General features: G+C 42.0%; 1 protein-coding gene across 1 annotated transcript in view; it reads right to left on the bottom strand.

Moving 5' to 3' along the window:
- The window catches only part of ankmy1 (ankyrin repeat and MYND domain containing 1), a 121,138-nt gene that overhangs the window by 66,375 nt on the left and 36,156 nt on the right, over positions 1–18,607 (bottom strand). The window contains exons 8-11 of the mRNA XM_034038718.3: positions 18,257–18,428; positions 17,828–17,968; positions 2,274–2,426; positions 1,205–1,312 (exon numbers count right to left, since the gene is read on the bottom strand). Coding sequence (XP_033894609.2) covers positions 1,205–1,312; positions 2,274–2,426; positions 17,828–17,968; positions 18,257–18,428 — 574 coding nt within the window. The remainder of the gene's footprint in view (positions 1–1,204; positions 1,313–2,273; positions 2,427–17,827; positions 17,969–18,256; positions 18,429–18,607) is intronic.

Below are 18,607 nucleotides of genomic sequence, written 5' to 3'. Positions count from 1 at the left end.
TCTTCTCACTGGTGAATAACCTCTTTGCAAATTTGAATGGGTCTTTATAAAAGTTAGTTCTCGCACGCTCCTTCTTTTTGTAGCATTTCAGTAGGCGCTCAGCTCTGCGCAATGTTGCAAGCTTATCTTTTATGACCCTTTGTAAGAGATTGAGTCCCTCCTCCTGACTTTGTTCTGCTCTTCTCCATTTCTTCCTCAGCTGTCTCCTTTCTCTAACTAAGCGTTCAATCTCCTGCTGCCGTCTAGACTTTCCAGGAATAGTTTGTACTTTTTCCTTCCTTTTTTCAACTCCAAACCTCTCGCTTCCATATGCATAGATGATGTCCCCAAATTGATCCAGCTTCTTTTCAACTGTTCCAATTAACCTTTCCAACGCAAACCAGAGATCTGTGTTTACTGTGTCCCACGCAGTTTTCTCACAAGCTCTTGGTCATTTAACCCCAGGCTTGTGCCCATTGAGGTTCTTTTCTCTATTATGCTGGTTTGTCTGACTGGGTTCACAAGGATCATTAGGTTCATCACTAACTGTATTCATGCAAGTCCTCCTCATGTCTATGACAGGGGTGCTAATATCCTGCAAACTGTGGTTTGCTTCCTGTCGCTGGATTTCATTCGACTGACTTGACTCGTAAGAAGTACTGATCAATGCGAGGCCCTTGTCCCTTCTCCCTCAAGTATTTCATTCTCCCTTGATGAATCTTCAAACCCCTGACTGTTGTCGCCTTGCTCCAGCTGCAGACACAAACCTGGAGTTCCATGTCTTTGCTAACTGCATATCTTGAACTAGTCTTTTGTGAAGTAACGTGTTGTCCAACGTTGAGTCATCTCCTGCCCCCGCTCTCGCAGACTCTAGGGGTATTTTTCTCTTTAATTTCTTAGAAGCCTTGGGCGGGTGTCTCCAGCATCCTGTAAACACAGAGCTGGATACTGCCGACAAGGGTAGCTAACCCTTGCCAGCCCCAATGGGGTCTCTTTCCTTCTGTCAGCTGTCTCTCCAGGCTGTCACGAGGTCTTTCCCTTGTTGCCAGCTGCACTACTCACAGCAGTCACTCAAACCCCTTGCTTACTAAATATCTTGGTATCCCTGAATAGACAATCTTCCCCTCTTCAAATACATATTTTAATAACCAATACTTCCCTCAAATGTTATCCTAATATGTCATATGTTATCTGCTTAAAATGAATAACAGATATGAATGCTTACCAAATCGTTGCCGCTGGCGACAGCCAATGAGAGTGGGGAGTGGCCGCTCCACAGTGTGTTGGGGTTGGCCTTGTGCTTCAGCAGCAGTGCGACCACGTCCCGGGCATTCTAGAATGAGAAGCTCATTATACAGCAGCTGAGAGTCACTCTGTCAACTGAGCCCCCAGCCTGCTAACAACATGCCCTGTGTCTGTGTAAAGGCAGAGTGAGGAGGTGAAGTGAAGTCGAGAGAAGCACAGTGAGATCCAGTGAATGGAGGAGGTGAGTGCAGTGGAGTGCAGTGAATGGAGGTGTGAGTGCAGTAGAGTGCAGTGAATGGAGGTGGTGATTGCAGTAGAGTGCAGTGAATGGAGGTGTGAGTGCAGTGGAGTGCAGTGAACGGAGGTGTGAGTGCAGTGAACGGAGGTGTGAGTGCAGTGAATGGAGGTGTGAGTGTAGTGAATGGAGGTGTGAGTGTAGTGCAGTGAATGGAAGTGAAAGTACAGTAGAGTGCAGTGAATGGAGGTGACAGTAGAGTGCAGTGAATAGAGGTGGTGAGTGCAGCAGAGTGCAGTGAACAGAGGTGGTGAGTGCAGTAGAATGCAGTGAATGGAGGTGTGAGTGCAGTAGAGTGCAGTGAATGGAGGTGTGAGTGCAGTGTAGTGCAGTAAATGGAGGTCTGAGCAAAGTAGAGTGCAGTGAATGGAGGTGGGAGTGCAGTAGAGTGCAGTGAATTGAGGTGGGAGTGCAGTAAATGGAGGTGTGAGTGCAGTGAATGGAGGTGGGAGTGCAGTAAATGCAGGTGTGAGTGCAGTAGAGTGCAGTGAATGGAGGTGTGCGTGCAGTGGATCGCAGTGAATGGAGATGTGAGTGCAGTGTAGTGCAGTAAATGGAGGTGTGAGCAAAGTAGAGTGCAGTGAATGGAGGTGTGAGTGCAGTAGAGTGCAGTGAATGGAGGTGATGAGTGCAGTAGAGTGCAGTGAATGGAGGTGACAGTACAGTGGGGTGCAGTGAAAGGAGGTGGTGAGTGCAGTGGAGTGCAGTGAATGGAGGTGTGAGTGCAGTAGAGTGCAGTGGAAGGCTCTGTCACCTGGTAGTCACTGTCCCTCATGCAGGCCACATGAAGTGGTGTCCTCCCCCCCTCCTCTGGCAGGCTGGCAGGGGCTTGGTAGTACTGTGGTGGCGGACCACTTGGGCTGGAGGACTTCAAGCTGAACCCTGGAGGGGGTTCTTTGCTGGCTTTCTGAGAGAGACAGACACACTGTTATACCAGGACACAAGCAGCGGAGAGAGTGTTCTAACTACTAACTGGATCTCTATAAGCAAACACGCAAGTGTGATATACAGATGGACGGATATACAGATATACAGACAACCCCCTATATCCCAGAATCTGATTCTATCAATAACTTCTGCTAAATAATGTTAAAACCAAGTTTTTTATGACAATTGGTTAACCTTACACACAACGTACTAACAAAGGGATGAGATGTTATGGCACTGCTGCTAACAGGTACTCTTGAAATATACACTTTACTTGTTCGGTTTAAGAAGCCCTCCACAGAGCCATTGAAAACTGTGGGCTTGTGTGACAGGGTAGCATCACAGCCAAGGCTGGTAACAAGCAGGAAGGAGAGCCTGAGACAATAAAGCTGCAGTTATAGCACGATCGCACACATTTATTTACAACTCTACACAGTACAGACAAAAACACAAAAACAAAACAAATGGCACAAGGGCCAAAACAAAAGGTCTATACAAAACTCACAGAAAATAAAGCACAGCACAGCACAGCACAGCACAGCAAAGCAAAGCAACACACCTTCACCTTCCAACAGCATTAACTCTAATATTAACACCAGTGATCATCCATTTTATACACCTGGGGCCGGTTGTACTAACAAGATCAAAAAACAGGATCGGATCCGGGCTCACTGGAGCCGAATCTTGAGAAGGCGTTGTACTAAACAGATCATGAGCAGGCTCCACTGATCCGATTTTCTTATCCGATTCTGGCGCTGCGCATGCCGTAACTAGGGAAACTGACCAACGAGAAGCGAATATTCGTGGCGCAGCATTTGTGATCATTTTTTTTTTTTTTTTTTTTTTATTTAATTAAAGAAAACAATACAATACACAAAACAATTAGACCAACCCCCCCCCTGATGGCAACTCCCCATCCAATCCACCCCACCCACCCCAAGAAGGACCCTAGAAGCAGAATTCAGTCAATAACAGGTTAAGGTCTGTCCAGCAAGGTCTTGATAAAGTCTGAAGCCGACTCCCAGGCCCGCACAGTCCCCTCCCCGGCCCCATGGATCCGAGCGGTGGAAAGCTCCAAATGAACAATGTCCAGGAAAGAGAGAATCCATTGCTGCCAATGAAGGGCTATCATTTTTTTAGCTGCAGTGATGCCGGCTAACCATTTTTGATTAACAGAAAGATCAAGTGAAGAGTCATCATCTAATAATAATATTTTAGGTGAACAAGGAATCTCACTATTAAGAATAACATATAGGGTTGTAAAGACCTGCTTCCAGGACACAAGCACATCAGAACATTCCCAGATCATATGTAAGAATGTACCTACGGTACCCTGGGGATAGAGCATGCAAAGGAGAGTAGGGGCCAGTTTCATATGACATCCTTTGCGAGGGGTTAAGTATGTTCTATGAAGAAAGTTGAAGTGGATAAGCTGATGATTAGGATTCTTAGAAGCTGTCCTTAAATTATTCCATTCTGTGACCCAAGATATTTCTTTATCTATAAAGGATAAGTCCCTTTTCCAAACAGTATTAATCACAAAAGGTTTGTATGATGCCTGGAGAAGGAGGGTATAAAGTGTGGTCACCAAGCCCTTTGATTTTACCCCCTTGTGGCAATGTGCCCCGCCCCTGTGTGCATATTATGTGTTGTATGTTGCGTGCATGTGTTAATGTTGGTGTATAGTCATTGGTACACGGGATATAAACGGGTCTGTGTTTCACGTGTGATTTAAAAAGTGTAGATTTGTATTTAGGCACGAGGAGGGAACAAATCACTTCACGTGCTGGTTAAATGTAATATGTGAGCACGGGGTTGCACAGAATTAATTCACGTGCTGGGATTCAAGTGAATAATTAATTAGTAATTGAATCCCAGCACAACAGTATATATAGATGCACATTTCTTTCAGTCGGGGTTGGGTGTTCGGTGAGTGGAGAACGGGAGAGAGAGAAGGAGTAAAGTAAATATAAAAGAACGTAAATATTGTTATCTGCTCACCGTGTTTGTCTGTCTAGTCCGTTTTGTTCGTCTATTTATTTTGGCCTCAAGTGCCGTGTGCTGTGTTTTGTTGTTTCAAACCTTTTATTTTCTGTTCTGTTATTAAATGCTGAGCGAAAGCATTCGCTCAGCTTCACCAAACCCCAAATCTCTGTCTGTTTATTTCCTGCATCTGGTCTGACGCCACCCACTCCGGCCGTCTTTGTGACACCCCTTAACTAGAATATTGTGTAATATGTGTGAAGGCAGCTCGGTACCCCAAGGCACCCCATAGGCACGCATTGTGGAACGTAGACGTAAATAAAAAAAATAGGAAGATTTTGGTACATCAAATTGTAGCTGTAAATCTTGGAACACACAAAGGTACTTATCCCTACAAATGTCTGAGAGAGTGTGTATTCCCCTGTACCTCCATTGTGGAAAGCGAAAGGGGCGAACGCCTGATAAAAGTTTATAATTATGAAAAATAGGAGTATGTGAGTGCCATTTGAACTGAATTTTGGTGTGCTTTTCAACTGTGCACTACACAGAAATTAGATGGGAGATTATAGGGCCAAAACGCAATTTACAATGTTTGAGAGGAACAGCTGAGTAAACCAAATCTTGAAGTCTGTGCGGAAATACCAATTTTTCCTCGATTGGTCGCCAGGAAACATGAACATTGGAGTCCAGCCAAGATGCAATTGGACGAAGTACGAATGACCAAAAATAATACTTAAAATTAGGCAATGATAGCCCTCCTGTGTATTTTTCACGTTGAAGAGTAGAAAGTTTAATGCGGGAACCCTTCCCATTCCATACAAATTTAGCAATCATACTATGCAATTTGTCCTAATAATTAGTAGTGGGGGAAAGGGGGATCATAGAACTAAAGAAGTTAATGCGTGGAAGTACATTTATTTTGACTATTGAGACCTTGTAGTGAGTTGGGGAGGTGGGTCCATCTGGTTCAGACTCTATCTGTCTGAAAATTGTGTTAAAGTTATTCGAAGTGATAGCATGCAGTGAGGAGTATATTTCTTCGCCAAGATATCTGAAATGCTTGACCACCGGTATATTATAAGGCAGGTTGAGGAGGCTGTGTGGTCCAGTGGTTAAAGAAAAGGGCTTGTAACCAGGAGGTCCCCGGTTCAAATCCCACCTCAGCCACTGACTCGTGTGACCCTGAGCAAGTCACTTAACCACCTTGTGCTCCGTCTTTCTGGTGAGACGTAGTTTTAAGTGACTCTGCAGCGGATGCATAGTTCACACACCCTAGTCTCTGTAAGTCGCCTTGGATAAAGGCGTCTGCTAAATAAACAAATAATAATAAATAATTTTCTCATTGCAGCATTCAGGGGCATTAGGACGGACTTAGACCAATTGACCTTATAACCTGATAACAAACTAAAATCATCAAAAATGGACAGTAAATGAGGGAGTGATTGAGGCGCATTACCAACAAATAAAAGCACATCATCAGCATAGAGTGAAATGTGATGCTGAGTAGCATTGATATTAATAGGATTAAAAGCTGTTGACTGACGAACAGCCTGGGCAAGCGGTTCAAGTGATAGGGCGAACAGAAGCAGAGAGAGCGGGCAACCCTGACGGGTACCCCTGGAGATAGCAAACTGGGAAGAACATTTACTGCCCGTAAGCACCATTACAGATGGGTTAGCATATAACACCTTAATCATACTAATAAAGTCTGACCCCAAACCCATATGCTCCAAAACCGACCACAGGTACCCCCATTCAAAGCGATCAAAGGCTTTCTCAGCATCCAGTGACAAGACTGCACAAGGAGTATTGATCTCCATAGCTGCATGGATAATATGAAGAAGGTGACGCACATTGTCAGATGCGAGGCGTGACTTGATAAAGCCTGTCTGGTCATGATGAACCAGTTTAGTCATATAAACCTCAAGACGACGTGACAAGACCTTGGCATAGATCTTGACATCAGAGTTTATTAACGACAGAGGGCTGTAGCTCGCACAATTAGTGGGGTCTTTATCTTTTTTTCACAATAGAGATACAATAGCCGAATTAACATCTCTTCCAAACGAGCCCTTTTCAATAACGGTTTGTATCATCTTTAACAGAAGCGGTCCTAGCTGATTAAAAAAAGTAAGAAAAAACTCAGGTTGTATTCCATCAAAACCAGGCGATTTTGATTTTTTCATATCTTGCAAAACCTCTTTTAATTCAGCTAGTGATATCGGCGCGCCAAGTACAGATGCTTCTTCAGCTGAAAGACGTGGCAGTCTAAGGTCTTGTAGGAAATGCGTACATGTGGTCTGATCAAAGGGGGTGTCTGAGCTGTAAAATTTAGAATAGAAGGAGCGAAATTCCGAATTAATTTGCGAGGGGTCAGTCAGTAATCCACCCTGTGAAGATCTAATAGATGGTATGTTCGCCAAACGCTCATTATTGTGTAGTCTGAGAGCCAAGAGATGAGAGGGTTTTGAACCATTAAGGTAATAATTCTGTCTAGCCCTGTGAATAAGAAACTCTGCCCGATGCCTAAGCAAAGCAAGTAATTCTTTTTTAACCAAGTCGAGTTCAAGTGCAGTGGTCTCAGAATAGGAATTTTGTAAATTATGATTTAATACAGCCAATTTAGTTTCTAACTCTTTAATCTTACTAAGTCTAGATTTATTCAAATTAGAAGCAAATAAAGTGGAAGTATCTTTAATAAATCCCTTGACTACATCCCATACTACACGTGGGTCATCCACCGAGCCATGGTTAAAACTAATAAACTCATCCAATTTAGCTTGCATTGTTACACGAAAAGACTCATTTTGCAGTAAAGTTGTATTGAAGCGCCATCGTGTAGCTTGAGTGGGAGTGTCAGCCAACACTAATCTAGAAGTGACACTCGAATGATCAGATAACGCGGCAGGATTAATGTCAATACTGTGTACTTCGGAAAAAAGCTTTCTCGATACAAAAATAAAATCAATCCTAGAAAAAGATTTATGTCTGGCCGAAAAGAAAGTCAATTCTTTAGCAGACGGGTTAAATATGCGAAACAAGTCTATAAACCCTAAATCTGAAATAAATCTCTGCAAAGTGAGAGAAGCCGTCTGTTGTGTCCTGCCTTGATCCAGACTCGATCGGTCGATAGCAGGGTTAACCACCACGTTCATGTCAGCGCCGAGAACAAGGCTATAATCTGACATGTCCAGCAATATAGTAGTTAGCGAGCTAAAAAAGTCTGGGTCATAAATCGCTGGGGCATAAACTGATACAAATGCAATCTTTTTATCAGATATAATAGTCTTCAAAAATGCCACTCTGCCATCTAGAGTACCGTGTGGTTCCTGAACAGTGATAGGTAAACTGCGTCTTAGTAATACTAAAGCACCTTTAGACCTGGAGTCGGCACAGCTCGAGGCAGCCACGTAATAGTGTTTATTAGAAAATCTGTTAACATCACATTCTCTCAAATGTGATTCCTGAATGCAACAACATCAACATGTTTCCTAAGCAGAAAATCGAGACAGGCAGATCACTTTTGCGGGGAGTTTAAAACGTGTGTTCCAAGATAATAATGTAATATCAGTCATAGGAATCGAAAACCAATCCACTGATGCACTGATCGGAGGCAAAGAAACAGAGTACACGGCTAGCGGTACAACCTTAACCCTTTGCGGTCCATTGTCGGACTGGGTCCAACATTGCAATTATTCCTCACAGGTCCTTTGTCGGACTGGGTCCGACATCATTATAGCAACGCAATAAACGGGTGTTTAGTCATTTTTTCTCCGGAAAAAGCCGAGAAAACCATTCAATTGCCGAGTGGGAGCGACAGGAGCCGAGACAAGTCGAAAAAAAATAAAAAATAAAATAAAGGCGTATCTCATGAATAGTCATACATGGTATCAGGTATCAGATAACGGGGCGGTCATAGTAAACAAGCTGGCTGAGTGCGTCAGCGCACAGAGACTATCATGGACATTTGCAGAGCTTTTTTCAGATGTTATAGTAATAAAATAATGACTTGGATCGCATTATTGAGGAGTTTGGTGATAAAACAAGTGATCCGGAGATGATCGATCGGTATGTACGACTATTATTATTATTATTATTTATTTCTTACATAGGTGAACGCTATAGCAAACGAAAGGGTGGGGCGGGGCTGGAGATGCCTAGTGAGTGCTTTGTTGATATGCAGGGCCATTTAAACTCGTTTGACTGTGAAAAAAAATACTTTTAAACCGCGCATATAAAATGAACTGCGCGTGTGAAAATTAAATAGACCTGGCGTGCCTGACACGCAATTAATAAATGGACTGCAAAGGGTTAATAAAAGAGTAAACCAGTGTGACCTTCACAGAAATGTATAAATACAACCCAAAAAGCACTTGATTAGAGTCCTTCTCCCTCCCCAAATTGCCATCTTCCCACCCAAAGCCCAGGAATACACCGAACAGAAGTAAAAAGAAAAATAACAATTGCCCAGGCGCAGAGCTGAGAAAAAGCTACCTCAGCGCACCCTCCCTCCTCTAATTCAATCGACTTGGCCACTGTGAAAGCGGGCAGCGAAAGCCTTAAAACTAGCGCCCCCAACCTGCCCCACAGAAATAGAGAAGAATAAATAAACATTGATCGGAAAATAGAACAAAATATTAAAACCTTAAATGCATAGAAATAGAACATATCAACAACACAGTAACATAGTCAATAAAGTTCCAAATACAGCAGATTAACCAAAAAGTGTCACATTAACCCAAATCAATTGGCCAAAGATAGGCATCATAATAACAAAAATAATAATGATTAAAAAAAAAAAAAAAAAAAAAAAACTTGACTGTTTGATTACTAGTAACATTCTCAAAGAAAGACTATGGACCGTACCGGGCCCATCGACGATAATGTATCTTATTAATAGTAATGTGAACAATATGTAAATTAAAAGCAATAGCGCTATGAACTAAAATTAGCTGTAGTGTTAATGAATTCTGGAGTGTTATTTCACCAATATTATAGTGTTTCTTTTGTCGCAAATACAGACCTGTAATACCACTTGACAGTGACACAGTCCCATGCAGTCCAAAGGAGGACATCATCCCACCATTTCTTCAGTTGCCAGAACGGAGAAGCGGCTAGGTGAGTCTCGGGGTGAAGCAGTGCTGTTCAGCGACTCAAGAAAGTCCTGCACCTCCTCTGGAGCATGGCACAGAAAGATCCGGGAACCGTGCACGATCTTACATATTGCAGGGTATAAGATGAAGGCCTGGATACCCCGGGAACGGAGAAGAGAGAGGGACGGCGAGAAGGCATGTCTTTTCCGAGCCATGACAGCAATGTAATCCGGGTAAAATCGAAGTGATTGCCCCTCAAAGCGAGGGGGATCTTTCCTGGCAGCCTGAAGAATGAGCTGTCTGTCGGTGTACCGGAGCAGGTTGAAGATAAAGGTGCGGGGTTTGTCACTCGGAGAAGGAATTATTTGGAGGAAGACGGTGCGCCCGCATCACTTCGAAGTTTCTGCCTGCAAGAGATGGGAGCCACTGCGGGAGCATCTTCATTAAAAAGCCGATAGGATCATCACCTTCAGCATCCTCCTTTAAGCCCACGATGCGAAGACTGTTGCGGCGTGAACGATCCTGTTGTCTCGCCCCTTCAGGCTCAACTCGGTCGAGTCTGGCTGTCAGCATGGCGTTCGCTTTCACACTGCTGTCAGTAGCGGCACGTATAGAAGACAGATCAGATTTTACTGCACCAATCTCCTTTTTGACAGCAGAAATTTCAGTGTTTATCATTTTGACAAACTCATCTCTCAGCGCCTGCAGTTTTCCCTCGAAGGCGGAAAGTTGGCAAGTGAGTTCCTCCTTAAACATCCCAAACATGGCGGACATGTCGGGAGCAGCAACAGGCTTTGAAGCTTTGTTAGGAGACAAAGGCAGCTCGGCAGAACACTTCTGAGATTGCGACATTCTAGAGCGTATCAGGTAATGAAAAATAATCAAAAATATGAGTGAGAGCAAACTTTAGTAATGCAAAAAATAATAATAGGCGCGAGATGAGGAGGAGAGTGGACTCTAAGCTGCCATCTCTATCAGCGGACCACGTGGTCTCCTCGTGGCGCAGCATTTAAGATTCTGAATGTCAGAATATCAACACATTTTGAGCATTTTGAATCAAGGGCTGATGATACTAGCTGCCACTAGAAAAATGTGGTGGCGGACAGGGGGAGATCGAGGCTGTCAGAGAAGGTAAGCTCATTAAGAAAAAAAAAGGGACTTGACCAAAACATTTTAAAAAAAGAAAACGACAGTGTTCAATCTGATTAAACCAATGATTTCACTGTAATCGATAAAATAATAACGGCAGTATGACTTTGACAACACACAAAACGTGTGTGTAATGATATTTATTTAGGAGGCTTTGTCACTCAGTTAGGTCTACCGTTAGGCCATTATATGTTATAGACCTGACTGAGTGTTTTCTATACAGCAATATTTTCTTAATATAGTATTTATGGCTATTTTTAAATGCAGCATTACTCAAGGCATGTTTACACTGAAGCAATTTGCTGTGTCTGTGGCGGCACTGATGCGTTATCACTTTAAGTGTAAATGGGAAATGCCGGTAAAATGCAGCCACACTTTACAGCGCAGGTACTGAAACACATTACTTTCAGTGTAAATGGCAATGCCGTCACAGCCATCGCATTTTACGTTCAAGGTGGATTTTTTTTCTCCAAGTAAACGCAATTTCCTGTTCCGCCACGTGTTGTTGGGAGATGGAAGAGAGTCGAAACAGCTGGGTTCAGATAGGCAGAAGCAGGGAAAAAAAGAAACTTCGTCTGGTTGCTCCAAAGACAAAGAAAACAATGCAGAATCAATATGGGTCAGAATAATGGACACAAATTCAAAGGGCATAATAATAGGAGCATGCTATAGACCGCCAAATTCAGACGCTGAGCAAAATAATCTGTTATACAATGACATTCGAAATGTGTGTAGAAAAGGAGAAGCCATACTAATGGGGGATTTCAACTTCCCCCATATAAAATGGGAAAACCCGATGGGGGGCACGATGGACGAAATTGAAATGGTGGAAATGACAAATGACTGCTTCCTAACGCAATTTGTCAAGGCACAGACTAGAGGGGAGGCATGCCTTGATTTAGTCTTTTCAAATAATGAAGACAGAATAACTAAAACAGAGGTCAGAGAGCCATTGGCAAACTCAGACCACAACATGGTCTCATTTGAAGTGATTTTTAAAACCCCAAAGGTAATGACTAAATGTTTACAATTTTAGAAAAGCAAACTATGAAGGTATGAAACAGAGACAAACAGAAGTAGATTGGAGTAAAATAGAGAAAACATCCACAGAAAAAGGATGGCTGTTTTTTAAAAATGTAGTACTAGAGGTGCAAAACAATTACACCCCAAAAGTAGACAAATCTAAATCTAAAACAAAATGGCCAAAATGGTTTAATAGATCAATTAAAAAAAATATTCAGCAAAAAAAGGCACTTTACAAAGCGTTTAAAAAGGACCAAAAACAAAGTACACAGAAAGAATACTTGGACCTGCAAACAAAAGTCAAAAAGGAAGTTAGAAAGGCCAAGAGAGAGATAGAAATCAATACTGCTAAGGGGGCTAAAACCAATTCCAAAATGTTTTTGCAATATTATAACAGCAAGAGAACATTCAAAGAGGAGGTTAAATGTCTAAGAGACACAAATGGCAAAATCATAGATGAAGAAAAAAAAATAGCAAATATATTAAATTATTACTTTTCACAGGTTTTTACAAAGGAGGACACGGATAACATGCCCGACATGTCGACCTGTTCCTATCCAATTTTAAATAACTTTAGCATAACAGAGGCAGAAGTGCTAAAGGGACTAGGAGCTCTTAAAATAAACAAATCCCCTGGGCCGGATGAGATCCTCCCAATAGTACTCAAAGAAATGAAAGAAGTTATTTACAAACTGCTAACCAAGATCATGCAACAGTCTCTTGACACAGGGGTTGTACCGACAGACTGGAAAATAGCAAACATAATACCGATCCACAAAAAGGGAGACAAAATCGAACCAGGTAACTACAGACCAATGAGCCTGACTTCTATTATATGTAAACTTATGGAAACTATAATAAGATCCAAAATGGAAAATTACCTATATGGTAACAATATCCTGGGAGACAGTCAGCATGGTTTTAGGAAAGGGAGATCATGTCTAACTAACCTGCTTGATTTTTCTGACGATGCAACATTGACAATGGATAATTGCAAAGCATACGACATGGTTTATTTAGATTTCCAGAAAGCTTTTGACAAAGTCCCGCAAAAAAGATTAATCCTCAAACTGAACGCAGCAGGGATTCAAGGAAATGCATGCACATGGATTAGGGAGTGGTTAACATGTAGAAAACAGAAAGTACTGATTAGAGGAGAAACCTCAAAATGGAGCGAGGTAACCAGTGGTGTACCACAGGGATCAGTATTAGGTCCTCTGCTATTCCTAATCTACATTAATGATTTAGATTCTGGTATAGTAAGCAAACTTGTTAAATTTGCAGACGACACAAAAATAGATGGAGTGGCAAACACTGCTGCAGCAGCAAAGGTCATTCAAAATGATCTAGACAGCATTCAGAACTGGGCAGACACATGGAAAATAACATTTAATAGAGAAAAGTGTAAAGGTACTGCACGCAGGCAATAAAAATGTGCATTATAAATATCATATGGGAGATAATGAAATTGAAGAAGGGAACTATGAAAAAGACCTAGGAGTTTATGTTGACTCAGAAATGTCTTCATCTAGACAATGTGGGGAAGCTATAAAAAAGGCCAACAAGATGCTCAGATATATTGTGAGAAGTGTTGAATTTAAATCAAGGGAAGTAATGTTAAAACTTTACAATGCATTAGTAAGACCTCACCTAGAATATTGTGTTCAGTTCTGGTCACCTCGTTACAAAAAGGATATTGCTGCTCTAGAAAGAGTGCAAAGAAGAGCAACCAGAATTATCCTGGGTTTAAAAGGCATGTTGTATGCAGACAGGCTAAAATAATTGAATCTATTCAGTCTTGAACAAAGAAGACTACGCGGTGATCTGATTCAAACATTCAAAATCCTAAAAGGTATAGACAATGTCGACCCACAGGACTTCTTTGACCTGGAAAAAGAAACAAGGACCAGGGGTCACAAATGGAGATTAGATAAAGGGGCATTCAGAACAGAAAATAGGAGGCACTTTTTTACACAGAGAATTGTGAGGGTCTGGAACCAACTCCCTAGTAATGGTGTTGAAGCTGACACCCTGGGATCCTTCAAGAAGCTGCTTGATGAGATTCTGGGATCAATAAGCTACTAACAACCAAACGAGCAAGATGGGCTGAATGGCCTCCTCTCGTTTGTAAACTTTCTTATGTTCTTATGTTCTTCTTAAGAAATAAATCCAACAAAATGGCAAGTGACCCAGGAAGTAATTGGTCTGAAAAAGAAGTAAGGGAGCTTTCAGTGGATTAGTCCTAAATCTTAAAGTACCAGAACACCAATTAAAAATATATCTTTTTCTAAAACAAATTATAGGAACTCACATTTTATTTGAACATTGATCTTGAGGGTACATTCATTTTAATAGGTAATGATGTGTCTTGCATGCGACGTTTAGGCTACTGCCCCAGTGCTGAGATGGCAGTAATTTGGCCTGTCTTGAAAGGATCTAGCAGGATAATGTTGCCTCTGGTGGTTTGGTTATTTTTTTGGCTATTTTTATCATGCATGTTTTTTTTCTATTTTTTCTATTATGTCATTTCCAGCGCAGAACTTCAATCCCCATGATGCCCTGTATAGTATATCACATCCTCCCTGTCTTCAATCACAGTGATGCCCTGTATAGTATATCACATCCTCCCTGTCTTCAATCACCACGATGCCGTATAGTATATCACATCCTCCCTGTCTTCAATCACCACGATGCCCTGTATAGTATATCACATCCTCCCTGTCTTCAATCACAGTGATGCCCTGTATAGTATATCACATCCTCCCTGTCTTCAATCACAGTGATGCCCTGTATAGTATATCACATCCTCCCTGTCTTCAATCACAGTGATGCCCTGTATAGTATATCACATCCTCCCTGTCTTCAATCACAGTGATGCTCTGTATAGTATATCACATCCTCCCTGTCTTCAATCACAGTGATGCTCTGTATAGTATATCACATCCTCCCTGTCTTCAATCACAGTGATGCCCTGTATAGTATATCACATCCTCCCTTTCTTCAATCACAGTGACGCCCTGTATAGTATATCACACCCTCCCTGTCTTCAATCACAGTGATGCTCTGTATAGTATATCACATCCTCCCTGTATTCAATCACAGTGATGCTCTGTATAGTATATCACATCCTCCCTGTCTTCAATCACAGTGACGCCCTGTATAGTATATCACATCCTCCCTGTCTTCAATCACCACGATGCCCTGTATAGTATATCACATCCTCCCTGTCTTCAATCACCACGATGCCCTGTATAGTATATCACATCCTCCCTGTCTTCAATCACAGTGATGCCCTGTATAGTATATCACATCCTCCCTGTCTTCAATCACAGTGATGCCCTGTATAGTATATCACATCCTCCCTGTCTTCAATCACAGTGATGCTCTGTATAGTATATCACATCCTCCCTGTCTTCAATCACAGTGATGCCCTGTATAGTATATCACATCCTCCCTGTCTTCAATCACAGTGATGCCCTGTATAGTATATCACACCCTCCCTGTCTTCAATCACAGTGATGCCCTGTATAGTATATCACATCCTTCTGGAGCTCTGCATCCAATAAAATTACGAATCACACTAACGCTCAGTATTTTTATTCGTCACCAATTTAAGAACTGTATCAGTACAATCAAAAAAAAAAAGTATTTTTAAAGTCTATCAGCTGACAGTTTTGAACAATTAATTGTACACTACATTCTGATTAGTTAAAAATAAAAAAACAGCGGTTCTGGTGTTGTAAGTTGTGAGTAACATTACCTACCTGTGTTTTTTTATTATTATTATTTTATTTTAAATAAATGTGTAGCACTCATTCATGGTTTTGTAATATATATTAAATCTTAAATACAAGGGCAGTCGCTCACTCCAATCCTGGGGTCTACCGATGTACAAAACAGCTTTAAACCCTTGTTTACGGCCACAATCGTAGGGTGCGCTTTTGCTGTCAGCTGTCGTCGTCAGCATTTTTACAAAAAAAGTGTTATCCTTCTTAAAGTACTACTGTAGTTTGTAACAGAAGTACTAATGTTCTATTCAGTGCATCACAAGGACGACTGAATCAGACGATTGTGCGGGAGATTTGACTACAAACATTTAAAATGCGTGCTGGTTATCAAAAGAGATAAATGCACAATGTGATGGAATTGTGTGAAATGCTAATGTGTATTCCACAATAGTAAAAAAGTTAATGACACGCGGTGTTGTGCATAATAAAAAGCAAGTGATGGCTAAATTCTATCTGTATGTCTTCCAATTTTTTCATTAGTCATTAGTGAAAAATATCATGCATACCACGACAGGTACCAAAGGCATCATTGTGTTGATCACGGTATTGAACACCTGCAAATGATGTTAACGCGAGCTCTGTGTAAATGGGGGTAAGCCGCCAAATTGCCAACACTGAACTAGCAATATTGTTGTGTGTAAATGGTGAATTTAAAAAACAAAATGCTGGTCCTGCATTTTCTGTGGGAATACGGCTTTAGATAATGTTAATGTTTTCTAAAACGTTAAAGTATCTCCGTTTTCATATAATAATCTGACGGAAATATTTTTGTGAAATCCTGCAAATATCTGAAGTTTATTAAGTTACCGTTATGTCGATCAATTATCTAAATACAGTGTGCTTATTTAAAGATTACTTTAGCAATTGTAAAAATAATTTCCTTTACGTATTATGATGGTGTATGTCAAACACCTCTGTTGTTTAATATATATTATAGTTTAATTTGTTTAATTTGCAACCATCAGCCATAGAGCAGGATCAGATTGGGATCAGAGCTGAGTTTTAAATGGAGAATTTTTTTTTGTTTGTTTGTTTATTCCTTTGTTCAAAACTAAAAACATTTAATTTCTCCATTTATAAAACATTCAATGAAGCAAGATCGAAATAGGATCAGATTTTGAGCCGAAACTGAGCTCCAGATCAGCTCTGATCCTTTTAGTGCAACCCAATGCGTCATAGGATCAAGATCGGAGCCTGGATCCAGGGTCGGAGCTGTTTAGTACAACCGGCCCCTGTGACTGGAGCCTAATTAATCATCATATATTCCATTTACAGCGTGATTTCTGGCAGGGAGGAATTTGACTCCCTCCCTGCTAACCCAATATTCCCCACACACATATATTTTACCCCGGCAAGGCTTTCACCCTGCCATAGTGTGTGATAGGGGTTGTGGGTTGTCTGCTGATAGATGGGGCAAAACATGGAAGTGTAGCTGAAACTTCACACCAGCGCACAGGATTTATTTCCAATGGCAGAAAACCATGTGATGCTACCAGCAATGGCAGCACACAGGGGACAAGCATCAAATGTACAAAAAAAGGCAAAATAAAACACAACTAGAAAACAAAAGGTGCCGTGACTATAGCTATCGCTATACTGAGAGGTTCTGCTGAGACAGCTTACATAAGAACATAAGAAAGTTTACAAACAAAAGGAGGCCATTCGGCCCATCTTGCTTGTTTGGTTGTTAGTAGCTTATTGATTCCAGAATCTCATCAAGCAGCTTCTTGAAGGAACCCAGAGTGTCAACTTCAACAACATTACTGGGGAGTTGGTTCCAGACCCTCACAATTCTCTGTATAAAAAAGTGCCTCCTATTTTCTGTTCTGAATGCCCCTTTATCTAATCTCCATTTGTGACCCCTGGTCCTTGTTTCTTTTTTCAGGTCGAAAAAGTCCCCTGGGTCGACATTGTCAATACCTTTTAGAATTTTGAATGCTTGAATCAGATCATCGCGTAGTCTCCTTTGTTCAAGACTGAACAGATTAAATTCTTTGAACAATGCATACAACATGCCTTTTAAACCTGGGAAAATTCTGGTCGCTCTTCTTTGCACTCTTTCTAGCAAAGTTATATTTTGTGTGATTGTACTAAACTAATCCCTACTCCGTGTAGGCTTAACACATGGTGGTCGGAGGGTTTGTTTCTTTCATTAAAGACAAGTTTGTTGTCTGGGGTAATGTGGATGGTCCTGGACATTTATCACGAGACGTTCCGCCGGGACACGCCTACCAGCCGGTCAAAAAACTGCAGCCGCCCAATCAACGACTGCACTTCTCTGTAAATAAACTCAGCAGGCAAACACAAAAAACCATGTGGATGTGCAGGGCCTGAGCCTCACTCACCTTGTCAGGCTTGTAGATCTCCTCGGCATCCTGCGCTCGCACGTCCGGGTCTGCCAGAGTGCTCAGCAGCAGCTCCGTGATCCTGACCCCTTCCTTCCCAGACAGGCCGGCCGCCATGTGCAGGGGGTACAGACCTTTTTGCTGAAAGAAGAGGGGAATAAATGATCAATAAGAGGGCAAAACGAAGGGGAGATCGTGACAAACAAGCTACAGGCATCCTGTTTAATATATTTCAAAGAAGAAACTCACGTATTTACGCTACAAGACAAAAATACTGAAAAATATTTTTTAAACTAGGAATAGAGGGGCACAGAGAGAGGTAAGGGTGAAGGGGAGAGGGGGAGTGGGAGTGGGAGAGTAAGGAAAATGAGGGGGAGAGCGCTGGTCAGAGAAGGAAGGGGAAAGGGAGGGACAGGAGGATGGATGTACCTTTTTGGGCAGTGCCATGTCTGTTCTGGCCTTGCACTCAAGTAGGTGGCGCACTGCTTTTGTGTCTTTGGCTTGGATCGCCAGGAAGAGCACTGGCATGGGAACCTGGGACGCGTTGGGGTCTGCCCCCCTGCACAACAGCAGCTGGATGGTAGCCCACCTCCTCCTGTGCCTGAAAACACAATGCAACATGCATTCACATCGCAAGACACTGCACAGCACAGCGTACACAGTTCACATCACAGGACACTGCACAGCAGAGCATCCACATCACAGGACACTGCACAGCACAGAGCATTCACATCACAGGACACTGCACAGCACACAGCATTCACATCACAGGACACTGCA

This window comes from Acipenser ruthenus, chromosome 17 (assembly GCF_902713425.1).
Source record: "Acipenser ruthenus chromosome 17, fAciRut3.2 maternal haplotype, whole genome shotgun sequence".
Lineage (NCBI taxonomy): Eukaryota > Metazoa > Chordata > Actinopteri > Acipenseriformes > Acipenseridae > Acipenser > Acipenser ruthenus.
The sequence above is the reverse complement of the archived record's forward strand: the minus strand, read 5'-3'. Positions and strand labels throughout refer to the sequence as shown.